The sequence below is a fragment of the Balaenoptera physalus genome (genome assembly GCF_965194825.1).
Source record: "Balaenoptera physalus genome assembly, chromosome: 14".
In the NCBI taxonomy this organism is placed as follows: domain Eukaryota; kingdom Metazoa; phylum Chordata; class Mammalia; order Artiodactyla; family Balaenopteridae; genus Balaenoptera; species Balaenoptera physalus.
In genome coordinates, this window is record NC_138893.1 from 34607215 (window position 1) to 34628639 (window position 21425).

General features: G+C 43.3%; 2 protein-coding genes across 9 annotated transcripts in view; one reads left to right on the forward strand and one right to left on the reverse strand.

Moving 5' to 3' along the window:
* SFXN4 (sideroflexin 4) overlaps positions 1-842 on the forward strand; it is a gene marked incomplete at its 3' end in the record, with an annotated part of 24392 nt that extends 23550 nt beyond the window's left edge. The window contains exon 14 of one of the 3 annotated variants that reach the window (XM_082424819.1): positions 694-842. In XM_082424819.1, the coding sequence (XP_082280945.1) occupies positions 694-842 (149 nt within the window). The remainder of the gene's footprint in view (positions 1-693) is intronic. The other 2 variants (XM_082424822.1, XM_082424818.1) reach the window with 2 other exon arrangements.
* DENND10 (DENN domain containing 10) overlaps positions 1-16257 on the reverse strand; it is an 18436-nt gene extending 2179 nt beyond the window's left edge. Inside the window, exons 1-8 of one of the 6 annotated variants that reach the window (XR_014253388.1) lie at positions 16122-16257; positions 13849-14045; positions 12436-12515; positions 9335-9483; positions 7890-8001; positions 6187-6287; positions 2832-2939; positions 590-929 (exon numbers count right to left, since the gene is read on the reverse strand). Coding sequence is in view for 5 of the 6 variants with exons in the window: in XM_082424813.1 (XP_082280939.1) it covers positions 835-929; positions 2832-2939; positions 6187-6287; positions 7890-8001; positions 9335-9483; positions 12436-12515; positions 13849-14045; positions 16122-16176 (897 nt within the window). In the remaining variant the exon portion in view is untranslated. Of the gene's footprint in view, positions 1-589; positions 930-2831; positions 2940-6186; positions 6288-7889; positions 8002-9334; positions 9484-12435; positions 12516-13848; positions 14066-16121 lie in introns of all 6 variants that reach the window. The other 5 variants (XM_082424813.1, XM_082424812.1, XM_082424815.1 and 2 more) reach the window with 5 other exon arrangements.
* Positions 16258-21425: the final 5168 nt, after the last annotated feature.

Consider the following 21425-nt stretch of genomic DNA (forward strand, 5'->3'; position numbering starts at 1 on the left):
CACAAATATCTACTTGAGTTCCTGCTTGCAGTTTTTGATATATACCCAGAAGTAGAATTACCAAATCTATGTTAATGCTATGTGTAACTTTTTGAGGAACTGCTATTGTTTTTAGAACAGATCTCTCCCCAAAGTCCCCTCCTGCCTGGGATGCGTGACCCAGCACCTGCCGCAAGGGCTTTATTCCCCTTCACTGACTGACATTCCCCTTGGGTGGCTGAGGACTCAGCAGAGCTCGCACTAAAGTCATGTCTTTCCCCTGGTTTGCTGACATCATTAACTTATTCAAATATTTGAACCCGTACAACATGGCAGGCATTCTCATCATACATTACACTGAGTCATCTGTGTATCACTTTTAGTCCATGAAAAACACAGTAATACAAAACTCAAATTTACACATTTCACCAACATTGTTTTCCCTCTAATGTTGACAGGGCAATGGGTGGGCAATGACCATCTGTCCGGTAAGACAGTCTCAGTGTTTGGGTTCTCGGGACAAAACCTGCCCACTCCTCCCAGCCATAGCACTGAAGAGAAAGGACAGTGCTGCTGGCGGGTCCCCGCCAAACCCTATGGCCCCTCTCACCACTTGGCAATCACATCTTTCACTATAAACGCTTGGCTTTGGCACCAACGCCCTCTGTCCTTCTCTCCCTGGAGCCTGGTAACTGATTGGCTCATCTTCGCCAGGGCCATCCTGCAGACCTCATCTCAGCAGCTGCCCACCCGCCTCTCCAGTCACTTCACTCTGCGCCCGTGAACAGCAGATAACCAGCCGCTGCCCAGCGATGCCGTTTCGAGACTCAGTCAGCGGGAAGATGAAGGCATTACCTGTATAACCTGACTGTCTGATTTCTCTGGATCTTCTGCCGACTGGACAATTAACTGACCGATTTCTTTATGTAGTTTGCCCATTGTCATGGCCTCTGGTGAGATCAAGAAGAATATGTTGTGTGAATATTTAGATGTTTACATAATTAAGAGTAATCATCTATCTGAAAACTTGAACGACCACGCAGAGGGAATTTTCAAAAAGCAACTGACAACCCCCCCATTTCCATCTTATTACTACACACAAATATGGTGACACGATAGGAGATAAGGCATGATCATGATTTATATACTTCATGTCCAAAATAAAAATACACCACCACAAAACCAAAATTCTGATAAGAATTTTTATTTTTCTTTCTAGACAAAACCTAATGAAATCTGACTGCCTATAGGTTGTGACTGTAAGGCAACAGCCTGACTTTCCTGTCCAGGTCTTCGCAGTTGAGCATTCATGTTTATCTTTCCGGCAGGGATGTTGTGAAAGCAGCACTTCCTGTCAGTTCTGCAGAAGCAGCTCAACATTCACTGTGTAAAGGCCCTTGGAAACGAGCTAAGGCAACAACCCAAGTTACATTAATTATATACACTGCTATTTTCTGCAGCCAGAAGGTTAACAGAAATTTCTGTTTGATACTCTGAGGGACAAACTCCACTGGAATGAGCCCGTTTTATAGACTCAGAGCAGCAGAGGGCAGCAGGGAGTTGCCGCGCCTTCCGGTCCTAACGCTTCAGCAGTTTCAGTGGCCCTGGCCACAGCTAGTTTTCTATCACTCTGGCTTTACAAAAGGCAATATCCCCTAAAGACCTGATACTATATTTTGAATTTTCCACCATGAATATTTATTATATTTGTAATTTCAAAGTGAAAACAAGTTCTGGTTCTATTAATTTGAGGTTGCTAGATAAAACCTCACATAATCAGAACCTAGCTAACAAAAATCCCTAATTGGCTGGCATTCAGCTGCTCCCACTTTTAGGAGAAAGATAAATGACCCTACAAAAGCTGTTATCTGTATGTAATTCCTGTCTAAAACCAATACCTCCTAGTGTCCTAAGCTCAAAACATATTTAACCCAATCTTTTCTACTTTATGCAGCTGTAATTTAGGATAATTTACAGTTGCCAGAGATGACCCTATGACACTAGAACACCCTTTCTTGGTCATTAGCCCCAATAATACTCTCATTCCCTGGTGCTTACTGAGAGATCCTTCAAAAAGATTTTCCACACGGGAGTCATAGTCAACCCTCGTGTAGTGACAGATGTCTGCCCACTCTTTGATACTCCTTCCTTTATAAGATGGAGTCTAATTCTTCTCCCTTAATGACTTGCTTTGACAAATAGAATATGGAGGAAGTGATCATGTATGACTTCCCAGACTAGGTCACAGAAGGCACTGTGGTCCCCCCCTCTCTTGAATTACTCACTGTTGGGGAGACCAGCAGACGCGTGGTGAGAACACTCAAGCTGCCCTATGCAAAGGCCCGTGTGGTGAGACCTCCTGCCAACAGCTGTGTGAGTTAGCTTGGAGATGGATTCTCTAGCCCCAGGTGAGCCTTCACTTGACTGCAGCCCTGGCAATATCTTGATTAAAACCTCATGAGAGACCCTGAATCAGAACCTCCTAGCTAAGTCACTCATAAATTCCTGCCCACCAAAACTGTGAGATTAGTATTTGCTATTTTAAATCACTAAGTTTAGAAGTAATCTCTTACGCAGCAATAGATAACAAATACACCTTGTTTGAATACGAAACGGAAGAAACAAGATAAACAGACCGTTTATCTTATTAACATATACCATACAGCGTAAGCACTCAGATGTACCCCTGAAAGCGTTATTAGGTCTATTAAAATGAATGCTGTGTTCTAGAAACAGAAAAATCCCTCCAGCACAACAGGTGAAGCAGGCCTTCAAAAGGGAGAATCAGCCTAAAAGATACAACTGCTTGACTTACATCTTGTGTCAACAACAGAACAGAACAGAGAACTAACCTTTTGCAAGCGGGGCAATGGTAATCTCACTATCTGCCAGATTCACAAACACATCATACAGGTCTGATCTATTGCTCACCTCCGAGTCTACAAATCCAGCGACGTAACCTGCATTACAGAGAGGACCAACGTTACTAGAGTAGGAAGAAATCACATTGTGAACATACCAAAAAAGGAGTGAGTCTAAAAGCTCATCAGCTGCTTTTCTTCTCTGCTTTATTTATCCAGGGCATTTTAGCTATATCCCATGGCATTTATTAAGATGACATTTTCGCCAATTGCCTGAAGAAACTCAAGCAACTCAAAATGTTCCAAAACTAGGTTTCAGTGTCAAGGAGGAACGCTGAAGCAAAGCATCTGCTTTTCAGTCATTGCTATTTGGGTCAAGAATGACAGAGGAGGCAGCAGGCAGCAAGGATTCTCTTGACCACTGTCCCCCCTTGGTCTCTGTCAACAGGAAAGTCATAGCCAAACACTCGGGTTCCTCAGGGATAGCATGGTGGAAACAGCAACGTCTTCACCAATTTCAGATCTGATACAATAAATGCTAAAGGAATCAGGGCAACTCAAGAATTAGCAGACTTTTGGAATTGGTGTTAAGACAATGGTTCCCAGACTTTGGATTTCACAGAGCAGTACGATTAAAAAAAAAAAAAAATTTTTTTTTTTTTGAGGACCAATTTTACTTCACCAAGTGACAACATTTAACAAACAACAGTAGTGGACTTTCCTGGTGGCTCAGTGGTTAAGAATCTACCTGCCAACGCAGGGAACACAGGTTCAAGCCCTAGTCCAGGAAAATCCCACATGCCGCGGAGCAACTAAGCCCGTGAGCCACAACTACTGAGCCTGCATGCCACAACTACTGAAGCCATGATGCCTAGAGCCTGTGCTCTGCAACAAGAGAAGCCACCGCAATGAGAAGCCCGCACACCGCAACGAAGAGTAGCCCCCGCTCGCTGCAACTAGAGAAAGCCCGCGCGCAGCAACGAAGACCCAACGCAGTCAAAAAATAAATAATAAATAAATAAATAAATTTATATATTAAAAAAAAAAAACAGCAGCAGCAACAAAATCAAAAACCTGGGGTCTTCCCTGGTGGCGTAGTGGTTAGGAATCCGCCTGCCAGTGCAGGGGACACGGGTTCGAGCCCTGGTCTGGGAAGATCCCACATGCCGCAGAGCGGCTAGGCCCGTGAGCCACAACTACTGAGCCTGCGCGTCTGGAGCTTGTGCTCCGCAACAAGAGAGGCCGCGATAGTGAGAGGCCCGCGCACCGCGATGAAGAGTGGCCCCCGTTCGCCGCAACTGGAGAAAGCCCTCGCACAGAAACGAAGACCTAACACAGCCAAAAACAAATAAATAAATAAATTTTTAAAAAACCTGGAGTTCAAGATGGCGGCGGTGGGCCGTGGGCAGAGAGACTGCGCCCGGCACTGCCACCTGGAGCGTGGGCTCTGCAGGCAACTCACGACAGCTTTGCTGTCCCACCCACAAAACGAGATCCCTATAAAACAGCCCCGACCACGGCTTGCGGGGGCGAGCGTGGATGCACCGGCTGCGACCTCTCCCTTCTTTGATCAAAGGGTGAAGCTTTCCTTTGCTTCCGAAACAAAAACTCATTCTGTTGGCTTGAATGACACTGGGCAGAAGGACCCTTGCTGGGGACGGACTCCAGAGGCGGGGGGGGGGGGAAGCTGAAAATGGCCGAAGCCAATTTGGATCTTCACAGAAGATATCTGTAGTCTCCTGCAGTGAGAGGTGGTGACCGGGCTGCTCCTGCCTTGATCTGCAACTGTTCGAATCTGCCCTTTGGAACTCAGGGAAGGCCATGGAGGCTGGAGTCTTATCTGCAAAAAATGGGGGACAAAAAGGCCTCCATGCCTGGGAGGCCCATAGGGCCCCGCTCAGTTTCAATTTCTTCTTGCCAGTTGGATCATAAAGTCGTTGAGGAAAAGCGTCTTGTCTTATATAATACGGCAACTTGCCAAGACCTCAGCATATACTAGGTGCTTAACAAATGTTTATTGCGTGATGACTCGCTTCCTTGACTAATACACACCATAATTCTTCCATCATTTGGGAAATAAAGGGGCTATAATATTGTGATATAATAAGAAATGTATATTTGGTTATCCAGGCTCCTGGCCAGAGCTCCTACAACACATGTAATTTCCTAAGTGATAAGAGTTAAAGGAGCACCTTTTGTTATAATACCTGGATTTTGTCCCCAGTTCCTGAAATAGTTCCAGAGTGTTAAAGGTGAACGGAGGGTCTTTTATTATTTATAACAAGCCCCCTTTCAACCACACCAGAGTTTATGTTAATGAAGTGACAAAAAAAGCCCCTAAGATGGGGGATGCTGGTGCTTCCCTGGTGGTGCAGTGGTTAAGGATCCGCCTGCCAATGCAGGGGACACGGGTTCGAGCCCTGGTCCAGGAAGATCCCTCATGCTGCGGAGCAACTAAGCCCGTGCGCCACAACTACTGAGCCTGCGCTCTAGAGCCCGTGCTCCGCAACAAGAGAAGCCACCGCAATGAGAAGCCCGCGCACCACAACGAAGAGCAGCCCCTGCTCGCCGCAACTAGAGAAAGCCCGTGCGCAGCAACAAAGACCCAACGCAGCCATAAATCAATCAATCAATCAATCAATGAAATGAAATGAAATGATACTGCAGATTCCTGGAGAGGGGACACTATTCTATAAGTGTTCCTGAGCCAAGTTGCTATCCAAATGGAAAAAAATGGAACCAGATCCCAAACCCACACCCTACAAAAAATAGTAATTCCAGGTAGATTAAAGACTTAAATGGGGATGAAAAAACTTTAAAATTTTTTAGTAGAATATATAGGAGAATACCTTTCTACTGTTGGGATAGAACTTTCCTTAAACAAAATATAAAAAATAAAATCATAAAAGCCTAAAAAATCCCAACACATTAAAATTAAGATTTCTAGGGACTTCCCTGGTGGTCCAGTGGTTAAGAATCTGCCTTCGAATGCAGGGGACGTGGGTTCGATCCCTGGTCAGGTAACTAAGATCCCATAAGCCATGAGGCACGGCCAAAAAAAAAAAAGAGGGTAACCTTTATGTGATGTGTATTTTACCACAATTTTTTTTTGTACTTTATAATTTTTATTGGAGTATAGTTGATTTAGAATGTTGTGTTGGTTTCAGGTGCACAATTTTTTTTTTAATTAAAAAAACTTTTTAAGGGAAAAAACTGGTTGCATTTACCAAAAAAAATAAATGATCAGTATGCCCCTTAGGAATGCACTTAAAAAAAAAAAAAATCCCCCAAAACAAACAACCCTGGTAAAGCTGAGCTTCTCATCCCCTGGGAGCCTGCTGTCTACCTGGGCACATCTGCAGGGCTTCCAGCTCATCGGCGTCCAGGTGCACGTAGGAGTGAAGTATGGTCCAGTCCTGTCGATGCCACACCAGGGCAGGCAGAGTCCTGGGGTCAAGGTGAGAACACAGATGGCTGCCAGCCCACACCTGAGACTCAGCCCATCCTCTTCCCTCTTCTTCTGGGGGAGGAAACTGGCTACCAGATGCAGAGGGAGAACAAACCCTAAACATGCCAACACCTCCTCCAGGCTTCAAAGTAAAGTAATGCAATGTTTTAAACACCGACTGTTGGGTCAGATTGGCTACAAAAAGCTCAAGGTAAAGTTTCAAAAGATCTCCATGGTGGCAAGGAAGGATGCTTCTAAAGTGTTCCTCCCAACGCCCGCTCTGCAGACTGCCATGGAGGGAGCCTGAGGGTAAAATCCAAAGTGGGCCCTGCAAGCAAGAAATTTTTTTGAAGTCTCGCATTTCATATTTAAAATTCCAGCCAAACTTGCAAACTACTTTGTGTTTGTTTTTATACAAAAGTAAGTTTTCTTAAAGAAACTTCCAATAAAACAGCTACTTCATTCAGGAAGAAGTATGTGCCAAATTTATCTGTGGTTTTGTGAACCCCCTGGTGGCCTGCTACATATCTCAGAAGCTGTGGACACTCCAGTTTCAGAAGCATAAATGGAGAGGAAAAGGGTTATTGGGTGGAAAAATACAGGGTTTGGGAGTCAGAGCTGGGTAAAAATTCTGGTCCTGTTACCTAAGATCTAAGGCAATCACAATCATAATAACAATGATCGTCTCTAGAGTGCACACTATGGACAAGGTACATGCTGAGCACGTTACAGAAATTATTTCCAATCCTGAAACCAAGCTTACGAGGCAGGTATTATAATCTTCACTTTACAGGTAAAGAAACTGAGGCATAGAAACATTACGTACACTTTATGTGGTCACAGGGCTAAGAAGTTGCCTCCCGGGACTTTAACCCAGGTCCTTCTGACTAGCAAGCCTTTCTTCTTCTCAGTATCTAACCCTTAGCCTCCATCTTCTCATCTATAAACAGGGCAGTAACACTACCTCCCAGGGTTCTTGTCATGAGTAAATTTAATAATTTAAGGTGACTTATACAATGCCTGGCATACAGTAAACAGCATAAATACTAGTTCCCCTGCTTTTACAGAAGAATCTAAGTTAGATTTGGCAAAGAAAACAAACTATATTTATTATAAAAATAATACAGTCTGTAATAAAATTGAATGGAAGAAACAACTTACCTAAAACAGGGGTCAGGCAACTATGGCCCATGGGTCGGCTGCCCATCTTTGCACATAAGATTTTACTGGAACATAGCCGAGTTCATTCATTTACGTATGTATTGTCCATGGCTGCTTTTATGCAACCTGTGGCAGTTAAGTAGTCGGGACAGAGAGCGTATGGCTACAAGCCTAAGATATTTACTCTCTGGCAAGGGAAAGTTTGCAAACTCCCCGCTCCAAAATATTCATATTTCAAAATTTAAAGAAGAATCTGTTCAAATTCAGTAACCTTGAACCACTAAATCTAAACTAAAACATTACACCAAAATGATATTTCACCCCCAACCTAACGCAGCCTGTTTATACCAATGTGCAAAGGAACAGGGCACACAGTGACACAGAGGGCCCCAAAGTGGCTGCCAACAAAGTTTACACTTTTTAATGATAAGAGACCATACCTGGTAAACTCCTGGACAGCTTCTATTTTGGGGTGATAGACGACAATTCTTTTCTTTAGCATCAGTGCTGTGTGTAAGATAACAGTTTCCATTCCAAACTGAGATACAATGTCTTAAAACAAAAAAAATTATGTTACTGCATTAAACATTATATAAGGAAATCAAGTTTTTATTGGAAATTATTCTTGTATGAATGCAAAATTATTTTCAACACAGAGAATAAATTTAGGTAAATGTTGTAAGTACAGAAGCACCTTATTTGGTGGATGGGCATATCAATCCATACATCTGCTCCCCAGGATGGGCGTTACCGTAGCTACACCTGCTCCCGCAAGGGACAGTATGCTGGATGCACAGATGAAGCCAGACTCACAAGAAAGTGGAATTATATGAAGGGAGCCACCATCCTCGGTGTCGTGCAAACTTAAATTTTAAAAAATGTTCACTGACCCCACCCCCCCAAACCCACATACACATCATTGCATAAGTCCTTGTGAGACAGTTGGACAAACACCTAACACCTCAACAGGGATGCTTAGAAACCATATAAAACAGTAGGATCAAGAGTGAAGACAGGGCTTCCCTGGTGGCGCAGTGGATAAGAATCTGCCTGCCAATGCAGGGGACACAGGTTTGATCCCTGGTCTGGGAAGATCCCACATGCCGCGGAGCAACTAAGCCCGCGCGCCACAACTACTGAGCCTGTGCTCTAGAGCCCGCGAGCCACAGCTACTGAAGCCCGCGTGCCTAGAGCCCGTGCTCCGCAACAAGAGAAGCCACCGCAACAAGAAGCCTGAGCGCTGCAACAAAGAGTAACCCCCGCTCGCCGCAACTAGAGAAAAGCCTGCGCGCAGCAATGAAGATCCAACACAGTCAAAAAAAAAAAAAAAAAGAGTGAAGACAGGTGCTGTGGGAGGATGAGAACGGAGGCCAGCATCGCCCTTGGAGTCCCCCTCTCTTCCCTCTTAAGGACCTGATGTCTCGGTTTAGCCCTAGGCTGGACTTTCCAGCGAGGAGAGAGTGATGGGGAGTTAGAATGGGAACTCTGGGGCAGGGACTTGAGCGCCCCAGGTGGAACAGGTCACTGCTAAGATCTAAGGAAAGGAAAATGATGGAAGTCAGTGGAGACCTTGACCCGTGAACTTTAGCTCACTGGTGAAAGAACATTTCTGTATTAACAGCTGGAATCATATGGAAAGAAACACCACAGAAGTCTGCTTTCCTGACGGAGTTCTAACCACATAAGGAAATGTAGAAGTTGAACTACCCTCCTGCATAGGAAACAAATATAATGTAGATGAAAATATATGGAAAGATGAAATAACAGAGTCTAATGACAGATTGTCCTTGGCTTGGGGATTTTGTTGTTGTTGGGATGGACTCATCTGGGATGGGTTTTTGTTTCTTTTTTGCTTCTTCTTTTTATTTATTTATTTATTTTTTACCTTTGATGGAGCCTGCAAGGTATGCCTTTCGGGCATCAAAATCCTTGCTAAGGAAAGAGCCATTTTCTTCACTCTGGCACATCCCCTTTGTGAGAACCGCGATGTAACTCTCCATCATCTTAACTGGGCTCCCATGTTTCAGGTACATTCTGTGAGAAAGGACAAAAAGCAAGCGTGCTACTAGTTAGCATGAACCACCTGGAGAAACGCACCAAGGCCAGGCACAGGTATATTCTAAAGAATCTAAGCCAACTTGCTAATACACCTCTGAATGCCTGAATCTTTTCATGATGTGGTTACTTCTATAAATTTAATTAGAAAATGTACTAGAAAAACAAAACAACCACTTGAACAACCTTCAACAGTTCTGTGAAGTCGGCTCTCTTGTTACATCTGGGGAGGCCTGCTGTGGTCCACTTAGGCAGGAGAATGAACTGTGGACTCTCTGAGGCCCTGCTGTTCTCAAGGATATTGTATCCTTATCTCTTTTTATGTCTTACATTCACAACTGTTTTTGTTAGTCATAACAACTGTTTTATTGCTGGATATCCTCTGACAAGAAAGGAGTTTTATGCATTGTTCACAAAGAAAGCAGTAATTAGGTGTAGAACCTATATTTATTATCAGAGTTCTCAGAGGTAGCTGTATTTAGATAATTAAGAAATCAAACTCCTTTAAGTTTCCGGTGATAAATGCACACTAGACACATTCATCAAGTTAAAACTTCCAGAAAATGCTGACAGGAAACTGGCTACATTTATAGCTCACATGTGAAATCAGCCCCTTCCCCTGAAATATCTTCCTGTAAGTAAGTAAATGTAAATTCTTCTGGAGAAGCAGGACTGGGTCTACTTGGGCATTTTAGTAGCTGAAGGGATAGAAAATTGGGACGAAAATAAAATAATTGTTTAAGAAAGATCACTTGAAAACTATATTTACTGTAGACTAAGTGAAAAAAGCATGTGATTTAACTGCTTACTAAATTTTGTTAGTCATCAGTGTTTTTAAATTATTTCAATGCATAAATTGGGGAAAAAAGGCAAAGAACAATGAATATGGTAAACTATCATATATATAGAACAGTCAACCCCATATACATGCTTGTATATGAAGAAAATATCTCCAGTAAGATATAGAGAAGGGAAGTCCAGGAGCTGCCTTGGGGTGGGGAGTCGGTAGGTAGAACTAGAGATGGGGAATAGGGGAAGGAAGGGACTTAGGTTTCACTGTATACTCTTCGGTATTATTTGCATTTCTTTTTACGATGTGCTTATATAACCACCACCAAAACAAAGCAGGAAACCAAAAAACACCATTAAAATTATTAAATTTTTTAAAATAAAATAAAATTTATTAAAAAAATTTTTAAATTTAAAATTATAGAAAGGGGTCATGGCTCTGGACCCAGATCCCACAGGGGGAATGAACCCCTCCATGCGGGCTTCCATGGCCACGGTGAGCAGCGCCCTGTGGAGGGCACCTCTCACCAGAAATGGGAGGGAGCACTTCACCACCATCAAAAAGTGTGTGTCTAACTAATACAACATTGTAAATCAACTATACATCAATAGAAGTAAAATAGAAAATAAAGGGAAAGTGAAAAATAAAGTGCTTGTCTCTGTGTGTGTGAACAGGCACATGTGCACACGGGGAGAGTGAGTGTGTGTGCACTCGAGCACGTGAGCGTGGACAGGCGCTAGGGCAAGCACTCAAGTGCTGTAAGGGGTGGGGGCAGAGCAGGTGGCTGGCAATAGCTTGAGCCCTCATTTCTCTTGTAACTGCGACGACAGAGAAGAGAATCCAGAATGTGACAACGCCACAGCATTGCACAAGCGGAGACACCCTCTGGGCTTCCTCCTGGGCAGGAAGTGGGGTCTAAAGCAACCTCGCCTTCTGGGCCCCAGAACATTTCCCAGTGAATTCAGTTGAGTAACCTAACCCTGACTCAATCAAATGAAATGGGAGTCCAACGGTTGCTCAAAAACACCTTTGCAGTGTTTTTAGTTCACGGCTTCTGGATAGAGCCCCTTCTAACAATAATAATCTCCCTTTGTGTCAGTGCCGCATTTGCAGAAAACTGTTTATATTCCACAGTGAGCCGTACACCTGGAATTTATCTCACTGAAAGCAAGAAGCCTTATCTTATCACAGCTGACTGCAAAAACACTAAAACTTCATTTTGTCAAAATACAACCTAACCGAAACACGTAGGTGATGAGATTGTATTCTTGCGCTGTGCACGCGCGCATGCGTGCATGTGCACGTGGTCATACACAGAAATGGCAAAAAGGCAACCATTTATCAGGCTTATAGTGAGAAAAACAGAAACAACTCCCCTTATCCACCCCCCCCTTAAAAAAACCCTACTTATTGGGCATAAACTTGAGGGCTGAGAGTAATACATAACACTGAGAATTATAATTCTATCTAGTAACGATATTAGAAAAAAACCAAAACCCCAAACCCTGAAAAAGCCTTGATTAAAGAAAAAGCCAATATCCCTAACATATAAGACGGATTTCATTAATTCCACCAGATATACTTATCAAGGCAAAAAAGGAGACTGTATATTTTAGTTAAATTTTTTCAACAGCTGGGATGAAACTGAAGAAGTCTATCCTTCAGTTTAACGATTAACCAAAAAATCAGTTTCTCAGCTCCTCAGCATTCCAGCTAAGAAATATTTTCCTGTGCTTTAGCATAATTCAAAATGCCCACTGACTTTCCCCAAATGACTCCCACACACAGACCTTGACACAAATGAACCAGCTTACCACTTCCATCCTAAGGAAAGTTCCAGATTGGAAATGAGTAGAAGTAACAGACCAAAAGTGGCAAGTGACTCAAAGTACCCAGAAATTACAATAGTTGTGCAAACTGCCTCTTCTCCTCCCCTCTACCATTTTCCCTAATAAGAGCAGTACCATGGAAGCAGAAGACAAAGTTCCTCTTTATAAAACAGTGTCCGAAGGGCCAGTAAAGATTAAGTTGGGGAAACAGAAGGCTGAAATATGCTTCCTCAGTGTAGAAATCTGCTGTATTACTATTGAGTAAGATCTTCATTTTTGTATATTAGCATTTAATACAGGTTTCATACAGACCTACACAATATCCTAGTGAAGGCGGCATATTTCTCTGGATTAAAATCTTTGGCGGTCAGAACAATAGAAAAATGAGTCACCTGTCCAAAACAAACAAAAAAAAGTACACTCTTTAAAGACACTTTAATAGAATTCATCTTTATTACTGTATCCTAACAAGCCTCTTGTATAAGACATACCAGCATTAAAAAGAAAAGACCAAAATGTACCAAGTCCTCACTTGCCTCTTTATACTTTTATGTATATATACACACATAAAAAAAATTATATATACATATATATTTAATTTTTTAGAGTTAGAGTTTTTTCCTCAAAAACATAAAAATATTTCAAAAATATCAGAAATGTGACTTTTTATTTAAGCCCCCCACCCTCATCAAAGCAGAACTAAGAATGCTATATCAGACCTACCACATAGTGACTGTTTTTCACTAATGAAATAGAAGGATGGAAAACAACAAAAATACGTTTCAGTAAAATTCATACAGTAAAAATCATACAGTTCCCAAAATAGTCAATTCTCTGTAAAATGCTATATAGGCTAAAGGGCATTGTTATAATAACCTTCATTTATTCATATGCCTCTATTATTATACATATAAATTTCTGATAATCATATACCTATTATTCCCATTAATGGGTATCTTTCTGCAATTTACATTTTCTAATTATTAATCTCTGTTTTATCTTAAACCTCTTACAGTTTCTAAATTGTTGCCTTCCTGTTATTTTAAACATAATTCCTTACATTTAAACTGGACATGCTTCCTACTGTCTGGTGATTGACTATAAAGTCAGCCCTGAAATTGTAAAAGAAGTCCCCACCCGGAAACCGACCAGGAGCTCAGCCACTTCTTCCCAATATTCTTTCCTCTGAAAAAGCCACTGGTTGTGTGGGACTAGGAAAGTCCACAACGACCACATACTTACTGGTTTTTAGTCTGTCACCTTGATGGTGTTCATATGAAATGACACACACACACAAAGTCTACAGAACACATGAATTTCCTTAATTATCCTTTCTATTCTTAACATATCCTTATCATCCATAAACAAATGAAAAGGTTTTCTTAACTAGGATAATTATTCCTTTAAAATAGTTTTTAATTATGGAAAAATACTTCTTCCCACTTTTAATCAGAATCCAGGCTTTGAAAATACTTCTACATTTCTACTCCATCCAACTATAACCTGGGAAAGGCTTCACTATATCAACCACAGGTCAGTCAAATAATATACACCAATAAATATAATGAATGAGAGTGAAATGTGAAAGAGAACATTCCCAATTAAAGTCATATATTTAATATTTTTCCAAACTGTATTGTGAATGATGAAGTCTAAAGCTAAGGGTTACTGGAATCTTACATCACTTAAAATATTTTTTGCTTTTTGACCCTCATACAGTCATACCTTTTTCAAAACGGAAGAATCTGGAACTTCAACTGTTGTGATATAAAACCATGTTCTTCTGTACTGACCAAAGACAAAGGGATGGAGAAGTTTGTTTTCCTCTGTAAGGCAGCATTTTCTCAGCAGTAGGTTCCTTAAAGTAGCTGTCGTGGAAGGATAACACCACACCCACAGAACTTCTCCATTTGTGTCCTTTTCTACGGTGGAAAGATGGTCACTGTGAGAATGTCAAACAGCAGCAAGGAAGTGAATTGATTGGTTACTCAGAAGCACTTCGTGGAATCAGTTTTAACACCCCATTTTACAAAGCAACCCAGAGCACGTGAGACCCCCCCAATTCTCACCTACCTCTCCTGGTTACATTAGCTAGCTCTCCTGATCTTGAATTTTAGGCCACCTGAGTAAAAAGCTTTTCTAACAAATCATGAATGAAAATGTAGCCTTAGAGGTTTGCTAGGGGTCTTCCCTATCTCCTCCCACACTTTACCTTTTAATCTAGTTGGAAGGATCTTTAATAAATACATAGAATGGATGAGTTTGTTGAAAACTGGAAATTAAGAAAATGGTGAAATCTCTGTCATATGCTATGTACTGATAGTACGTATTCTATATTTAAAATTTTAATAATAATGGTTAAACAGTCATAAATTTAGTTTCACCATCAAAGTCAACACTTCAGTAACAAAATAGGAACAATTTGCTAATAATAACTCCAGGCAAAAATAGCCTAAACTTTAGAGAAACAGTAACTGAACATACAGCAGTAAAAATCCAGTTTTTGATCTACAGACTTAAAAACAAACCCTTTTATTATGGAAAACAGCAAGCATAAAAAAAGTAGAGAGAATGATAAATGAGCCTCCATCACGCAGCTTCAGCAGTTATCAACACCTGGCACTCCTTGGTTCATAAGGGGAAGGAGCGCCCCTTCCCCCCCCCCCATTATTTTTAAGCAAATCCCTTTTAAATTCATGTCGACATGAAAAATTTTAAAAAACTGAATTGAAAATACGATAAGCCATCTTTTTCTTTGCTGTTACCAGATAAAGTCAGAGTTTAATTCAGCCTTAATTCCGAGGTACCTTCAAGAAGGACTAAGATGCCTGAGGTACTTAGGTTTTGCTTTGAAACAGTTTTAAAAAATCACATTAGAGATGAGCACAGGAAGCCGTTCCCAGGTAAACGCACTCCTTTAAGACAGTGAAAATAATCAGCAACATTTCGCCGCATTTCCGCCAGTTTTGCTAGATCCAAGCAATGTGCTTGGGTACTAGGGTTTAGGGGTATATAAAAATCTCAGAAGAATACTTTTTCAAAGGACAATGGCACTCAGGGAACCGACAGAAGTTCATTCAAGCAACCCCGTGCTCACTGTCGCTGTCGGATGAATGGTTGCTTCAAAAACCCTGCACAAGGTTCCGGCACACACTCCAGACTGCCCAAAGATCCCAATGCACTTCCCCATCCATTAATTCCTCAAAACGAACTGGGATTCCACCCACTGTGATTATGTAGACACCTGTGTTATATGCACGACCTCTGTCTTAGGATGCAGTTCTCCACTGGTATGAGTTGGGGTTCTGGGGCTAGACTGCAAGGGTCCCCCATCCTGGGTCTGCCACTTCCTAATGTGCGTTCTTGCACAAATGACACCCTGGGCCTCCACCTGCTGCGTAAAGTGGGCATCAAACATTACCCAGATCCCCTGGAGCCGAGGTGAGAGTCAAACGGGAAATAATCCATGCATAACGTGCAGCACCGCGGGCTGGGAGTTGGCCACCGCGTCTGGAATCGCTCGATCACATGATCGGGGCCAGCCGGGCGCCGGGCTGGCAGTCACGCGTGGCTCTCCCTCGTTCGCAGGGACCCCGGCCCTGCAGCCTCACAAACGCGCGGCCTGCAAGCTCCTCTCTGCATGACCGGCGACTCGCCTACGCGGCTCGGTCACCCTCCACGTCCGGGCTCCTCTGCAGCCCGGGGCGTCCAGGAGGAGCTCCCTCCCAGAGCCTAGGAGGCTTCCAGGGTACCTGGCCCCGCCTCCCGGCCCGGCAGGCCCCACACAAGGCCGCGGGCGCACGGGCCCAGGGCGGCAGGCCGGGCCCCTGCGCCGAAGAGGCCGGGCCCCGCAGCCCCTAGCCCAGGCCCAACATGGAGGGGGCCGCGCCCTCCCCATCGCGGGCGGTGCCAGGGACCGCGGGAGCAGGGACCGTCCCGGCGCCAGGCGGAGACAGAACCGGGTGCGGGCCTGCGGCGCAGGGCGCCTTCCTCCTCACCGATCAGCCCGACTCCGAGCATCAGCAGAGGGTCCGCAGCCTCAGGTGCAGCCATCTTCCGCCGCCGCCGCAGAGCGCCGCTCCCAGCTCTCTGCTCAGAAGCTCCGCCTCTCCTCGGGGCCCGCCCGCCCGCAGGCCCCCGCCCGCAGGCCCCCGCCCCGCCTCCCTCCCTCCAGGCCCCGACCCCGCACTGGAGGCCCCCGCCTCCGCCCCGCTCTGCCGGGGGTCTGCCCCTCCATTCACCTTCACCCCAGGCTCCTCACCCTCAGAGATCGCCCGCATTTCTCTACTCCAGATCTTCATTCCGCCCCCTCCTCAGCCCACTCCAATCTTCGCTCTTCTCTTCAGGCTTTCCTCATTCTACCTCTGCCCTCCAGTCTGGCTCAAAAGAGGCGTCCTGAGGATGAAGGAATGGACTCCATTCATTCAGTCCCTTATTCATCCAGCCATCCAAAACAAAAAAAATAACTGAGGATTTAAAATGGCTTTAGGACTTCCCTGGTGGTGCAGTGGTTAAGAGTCCGCCTGCCAATGCAGGGGACATAGGTTCCAGTCCTGATCCAGGAAGATCCCACATGCCGCGGAGCAACTAAGCACGTGCGCCACAACTACTGAGCCTGCGCTCTGGAGGCCACGAGCCACAACTACTGAGTCCACATGCCACAACTACTGAAGCCCGCGCGCCTAAAGCCCATGCTCCGCAACGAGAAGCCACCGCAATGAGAAGCCCGCGCACCGCAACGAAGAGTAGGCGCCGCTCACCGCAACTACAGAAAGCCCGTGCGCAGCAACGAAGACCCAACGCAGCCATAAATAAATTAATTAATTTAAAAAATAAAAATAAAATGGCTTTAGAAATATAGTATTGACCAAGACAGAGCATTCCAATGGGGAACTTACTAAAACAGCCCAGAGGGATAAGCCTATTCAATAAAATAGTGCCGTTTGTTAGAGAGTGGATAGGGGCGCGCTGATCTGAAATGGGTGTTAAGAAGGCTTCCCTCAGGAAGGGATATTTGAACCAAGATCTGAATGATGGGAAGGAACCAGACAGTTTGGGTGGCTGCAGGATCTTTTCTTCTGGATTCTCTGTGCCTCCAAACCCAAATCACACAAAACTAATCAGGGAAAGATCTTTGGAGTCTGTAGGAATACAATCCCACCCTCATCTCATTCGATCTTTAAAAAAAATTTTTTTTTAATATGACATATTTCATACACACATACCAATCTAAGAAAAACATATGGTTACCACCCAGCTTAAGAAATAAAGTATTACGAGGACGTCCCTGGCAGTCCAGTAGTTAAGATCCCGTGCTTCCACTTCAGGGACAGCAGGTTGGATCCCGGGGAACTAAGATCCCACATGCCTCAAGAAGCAGCCAAAAAAAATAATAATAAAGTAAAAAGAAATAAAGTATTACAAATGTAGTTGAAGCACTCTCCTTCTCTTCCCTAAACTCTTAAACTTCCCTGTCCTACAGAGGTAACCACTATTCTAAATTTGTTAATTGTTGTTTTCCCGTATGTTTTTAAACTTCGGTATATGTGTATGTATCACTCAACAAAGTATTATACTCCTTCTAAAACTTTATACCATTGGAACAATAGTTAACATTTATTGGGTGGCAGGCATTGTTCCCCGTGCTTTACTTGTATTACTTTCATAAATTCTCACAGTACCCCTGCCTGTAAGTCCTATTATGATCCCCAATTTACAGGTGAGAAAGCTGAAAGGAGATGCAACTTGCTCAGGATAACAAGTGGCAGTGCCAGGATGTGACACCAGGCCGTGGGATTCTAGCCACACACTGGGTCACTGTGCTACACTGCCTCCCATGCTATGGCGTGCTGTTTGTATTCGTTTGTAAAGTGCTTTTCTTTTTTCTTTCTTTTTTTTTGCTCAGCATTATGATTTATCCAAGTTAATATTTATAGCTCTGGTTCAGTAATTTTAACTGTTCAGTGATATTTTGCACGTGAAAATATGATTATTTCCATTGTCTGTTGATGGACATTACGTTTGTTTCCTGCTTTTTACTGTATCATTACAGTGCTGCTATATTTTAAACACGTCTCCTCATTCTACCTGCTCTTTACCTTGAGAAATTCTTCATCATCAAGTCTCAAGTATGATTTCTTCCCTAAACCCAGGCAAAACTACATTGTCTCTCTTCCAAAGCCTAATACTATTCGGCCGGAGAGCTAGGATTGGTGTATACTTAGGTGTGTATATGGCTCTTCTGTTTCTCCCATTAGACTGAATTCCTGGAGGGCATGCACTTTTGGATTCCTTGTGCTCACTATTGTAGTAAATAGTTGTTAATGTTTCTAGTTCCCACAGAAAATATGCAAGTATTGGGGGCTGAGGAGTGGGATGCAGAGTCGGAATCAGTTTGTAAGCCAAGCAGACATTTGCACTCCTGTATCATTGGCCTTTGAAATGTCTAGTGGGGTTCTACAGAAAAAGTGTTTACGAGGAAAACAGATCCTCTTGTGGATTCCCTTTAACAGCCTCAACAATACATCAGCCTGCATCAATCTGCGCCTTAAGTACCTGCTTTTAGAGAAGGCCACTGCCACCCAATCAACTAGGATAACTATATAAAATCACATATAGCAGCTACTGATATGAGCTGAAATAAGCCATTGTTATATAGTATGGTCCTAACCCCCATTACCTTGGAATGTGACTTATTTGGAGATAGGACCTTTAAAGAAGTGATTAAGTTAAAATGAGGCTGTTAGTGTGGGTTCTAATCCAATCTGACCTGTGTCTTTTTTTAAATTTTTTTTAAATTTATTTATTTATTTTATTTTTTATTTTTGGCTGTGTTGGGTCTTCGTTTCTGTGCGAGGACTTTCTCTAGTTGCGGCAAGCGGGAGCCACTTTTCATCGCAGTGCGCGGGCCTCTCACTATCGCGGCCTCTCTTGTTGCGGAGCACAGGCTCCAGACGCGCAGGCTCAGCAGTTGTGGCTCACGGGCACAGTTGCTCCGCGGCATGTGGGATCTTCCCAGACCAGGGCTCGAACCCGTGTCCCCTGCATTGGCAGGCAGATTCTCAACCACTGCGCCACCAGGGAAGCCCCTGACCTGTGTCCTTTTAAGAGGAAATTTGGACACACAAGAAGATACCAGGGATGAGCTCACGCAGAGAAAAAAACCACGCGAGGACCAGAGAGGCTGCTGTGCAAGCCAAGGAGAGAGGCCTCAGGTGAAACCAAACCTGCTGACACCTTTTTCCTGGACTTGTAGCCTCCAGAATGGTGAAAAATTAAATTTCTGTTGTTTAAGCCACCCAGTCTGTGGTACTCTGTTATGGCAGCCCTAGCAAACTAATATAGCTACTCTTAGGCAATTAGTTTTAGATGCATATGGAGTGCTCTGCTGGATGTTATATTTCTGTGGGGCTTTCCCCCTGTTCTCTTATAACAGAGAAGCTTGAGAAAATTACCTTTGAGTCATTATCTCTGCAGTAAAGGGGTGGAGCCATTGAGTTCACCTACATAGTCTTCCTTGGATGGGCAATTGTTCCCTCATCTGGGATTAAGACATATAGTCACCTCCTTTTGTGTTTGGGAGTTTAAGAGGACATGTGCCAGACACCTGAAGGGATCCCAACACCTCCAAGGAGAGAAAGTAACACGGGGTCTGTGTGCATGGAGTGATGGACCCTGAAACCAGCCCTACATAACCTGCTGCTCCTGAGGCAACTGGTTCCCCTGAGGAGCCAGAGCAAGAGTTCCTCAGAGATTCAGCGTCCCCCACAAAAATCAGCACAAGGATGCATGCCCTGAGGAACATGACAGGGTCCAGTACTGTAGCGGATGCTGCAGGCTTAGTCTTTCAACAGTGATCTGTGGGGCTGTGAGAACCACAGTCACATGTGGAATGCCCAGAACTACTTCACAAACTCCCTGGATTTGTTTGCTGGGCATCTGGGACAATTGGAAAGAAACCCTTAATAAGGCAGCTGGATGCTCTAGAATTTCATATGAAAGATAAAAGCAACATGAACATACTTGCTTATAGAGTTTGCGGTAGTTCATACTGATTTAACTAGGAAATACCATTTTGTTTAATATGGGTTTTATGTATTTAAAGAAAAAATGTTAATGAAGCCTTTTTAAAAGGCAGTTTGGCAGTATCTATCAAAATGGAAAAGTGCATACCCAGCAATTTACTTTTAGGACATACTACACATGGACACAAATATGCATGTGCAAGGATCTTCATACAGTGCTACTAGTAATAGTGAAAATGTGAGAAGAACTACAATCCGGCAACCTGTGGAACAAAAACCACATTCACAGAAAGATAGACAAGATGAAAAGGCAGAGGGCTATGTACCAGATGAAGGAACAAGATAAAACCCAAGAAAAACAACTAAATGAAGTGGAGATAGGAAACCTTCCAGAAAAAAGAATTCAGAATAATAATAGTGAAGATGATCCAGGACCTCGGCAAAAGAATGGAGGCAAAGATCGAGAAGATGCAAGAGATGTTTAACAAAGACCTAGAAGAATTAAAGAACAAACAAACAGAGATGAACAACACAATAACTGAAATGAAAAATACACTAGAAGGAAACAATAGCAGAATAACTGAGGCAGAAGAATGGATAAGTGACCTGGAAGACAGAATGGTGGAATTCACCGCTGCGGAAGAGAATAAAGAAAAAAGAATGAAAAGAAATGAAGACAGCCTAAGAGACCTCTGGGACAACATTAAATGCAACAACATTCGCATGATAGGGGTCCCAGAAGGCGAAGAGAGAGAGAAAGGACCCGAGAAAATATTTGAAGAGATTATAGTTGAAAACTTCCCTAACATGGGAAAGGAAATAGCCACCCAAGTCCAGGAAGCGCAGAGAGTCCCATACAGGATAAACCCAAGGAGAAACACACCGAGACACATAGTAATCAAATTGGCAAAAATTAAAGACAAAGAAAAATTATTGAAAGCAGCAAGGGAAAAATGACAAATAACATACAAGGGAACTCCCATAAGGTTAACAGCTGGTTTCTCAGCAGAAACTCTTCAAGCCAGAAGGAAGTGGCATGATATACTTAAAGTGTTGAAAGGGAAGAACCTACAACCAAGATTACTCTACCCGGCAAGGATCTCATTTAGATTCAATGGAGAAATCAAAAGCTTTACAGACAAACAAAAGCTAAGAAAATTCAACACCACCAAACCAGCTCTACAACAAATGCTAAAGGAACTTCTCTAAGTGGGAAACACTAGAGAAGAAAAGGACCTACAAAAACAAACCCAAAACAATTAAGAATATGGTAATAGG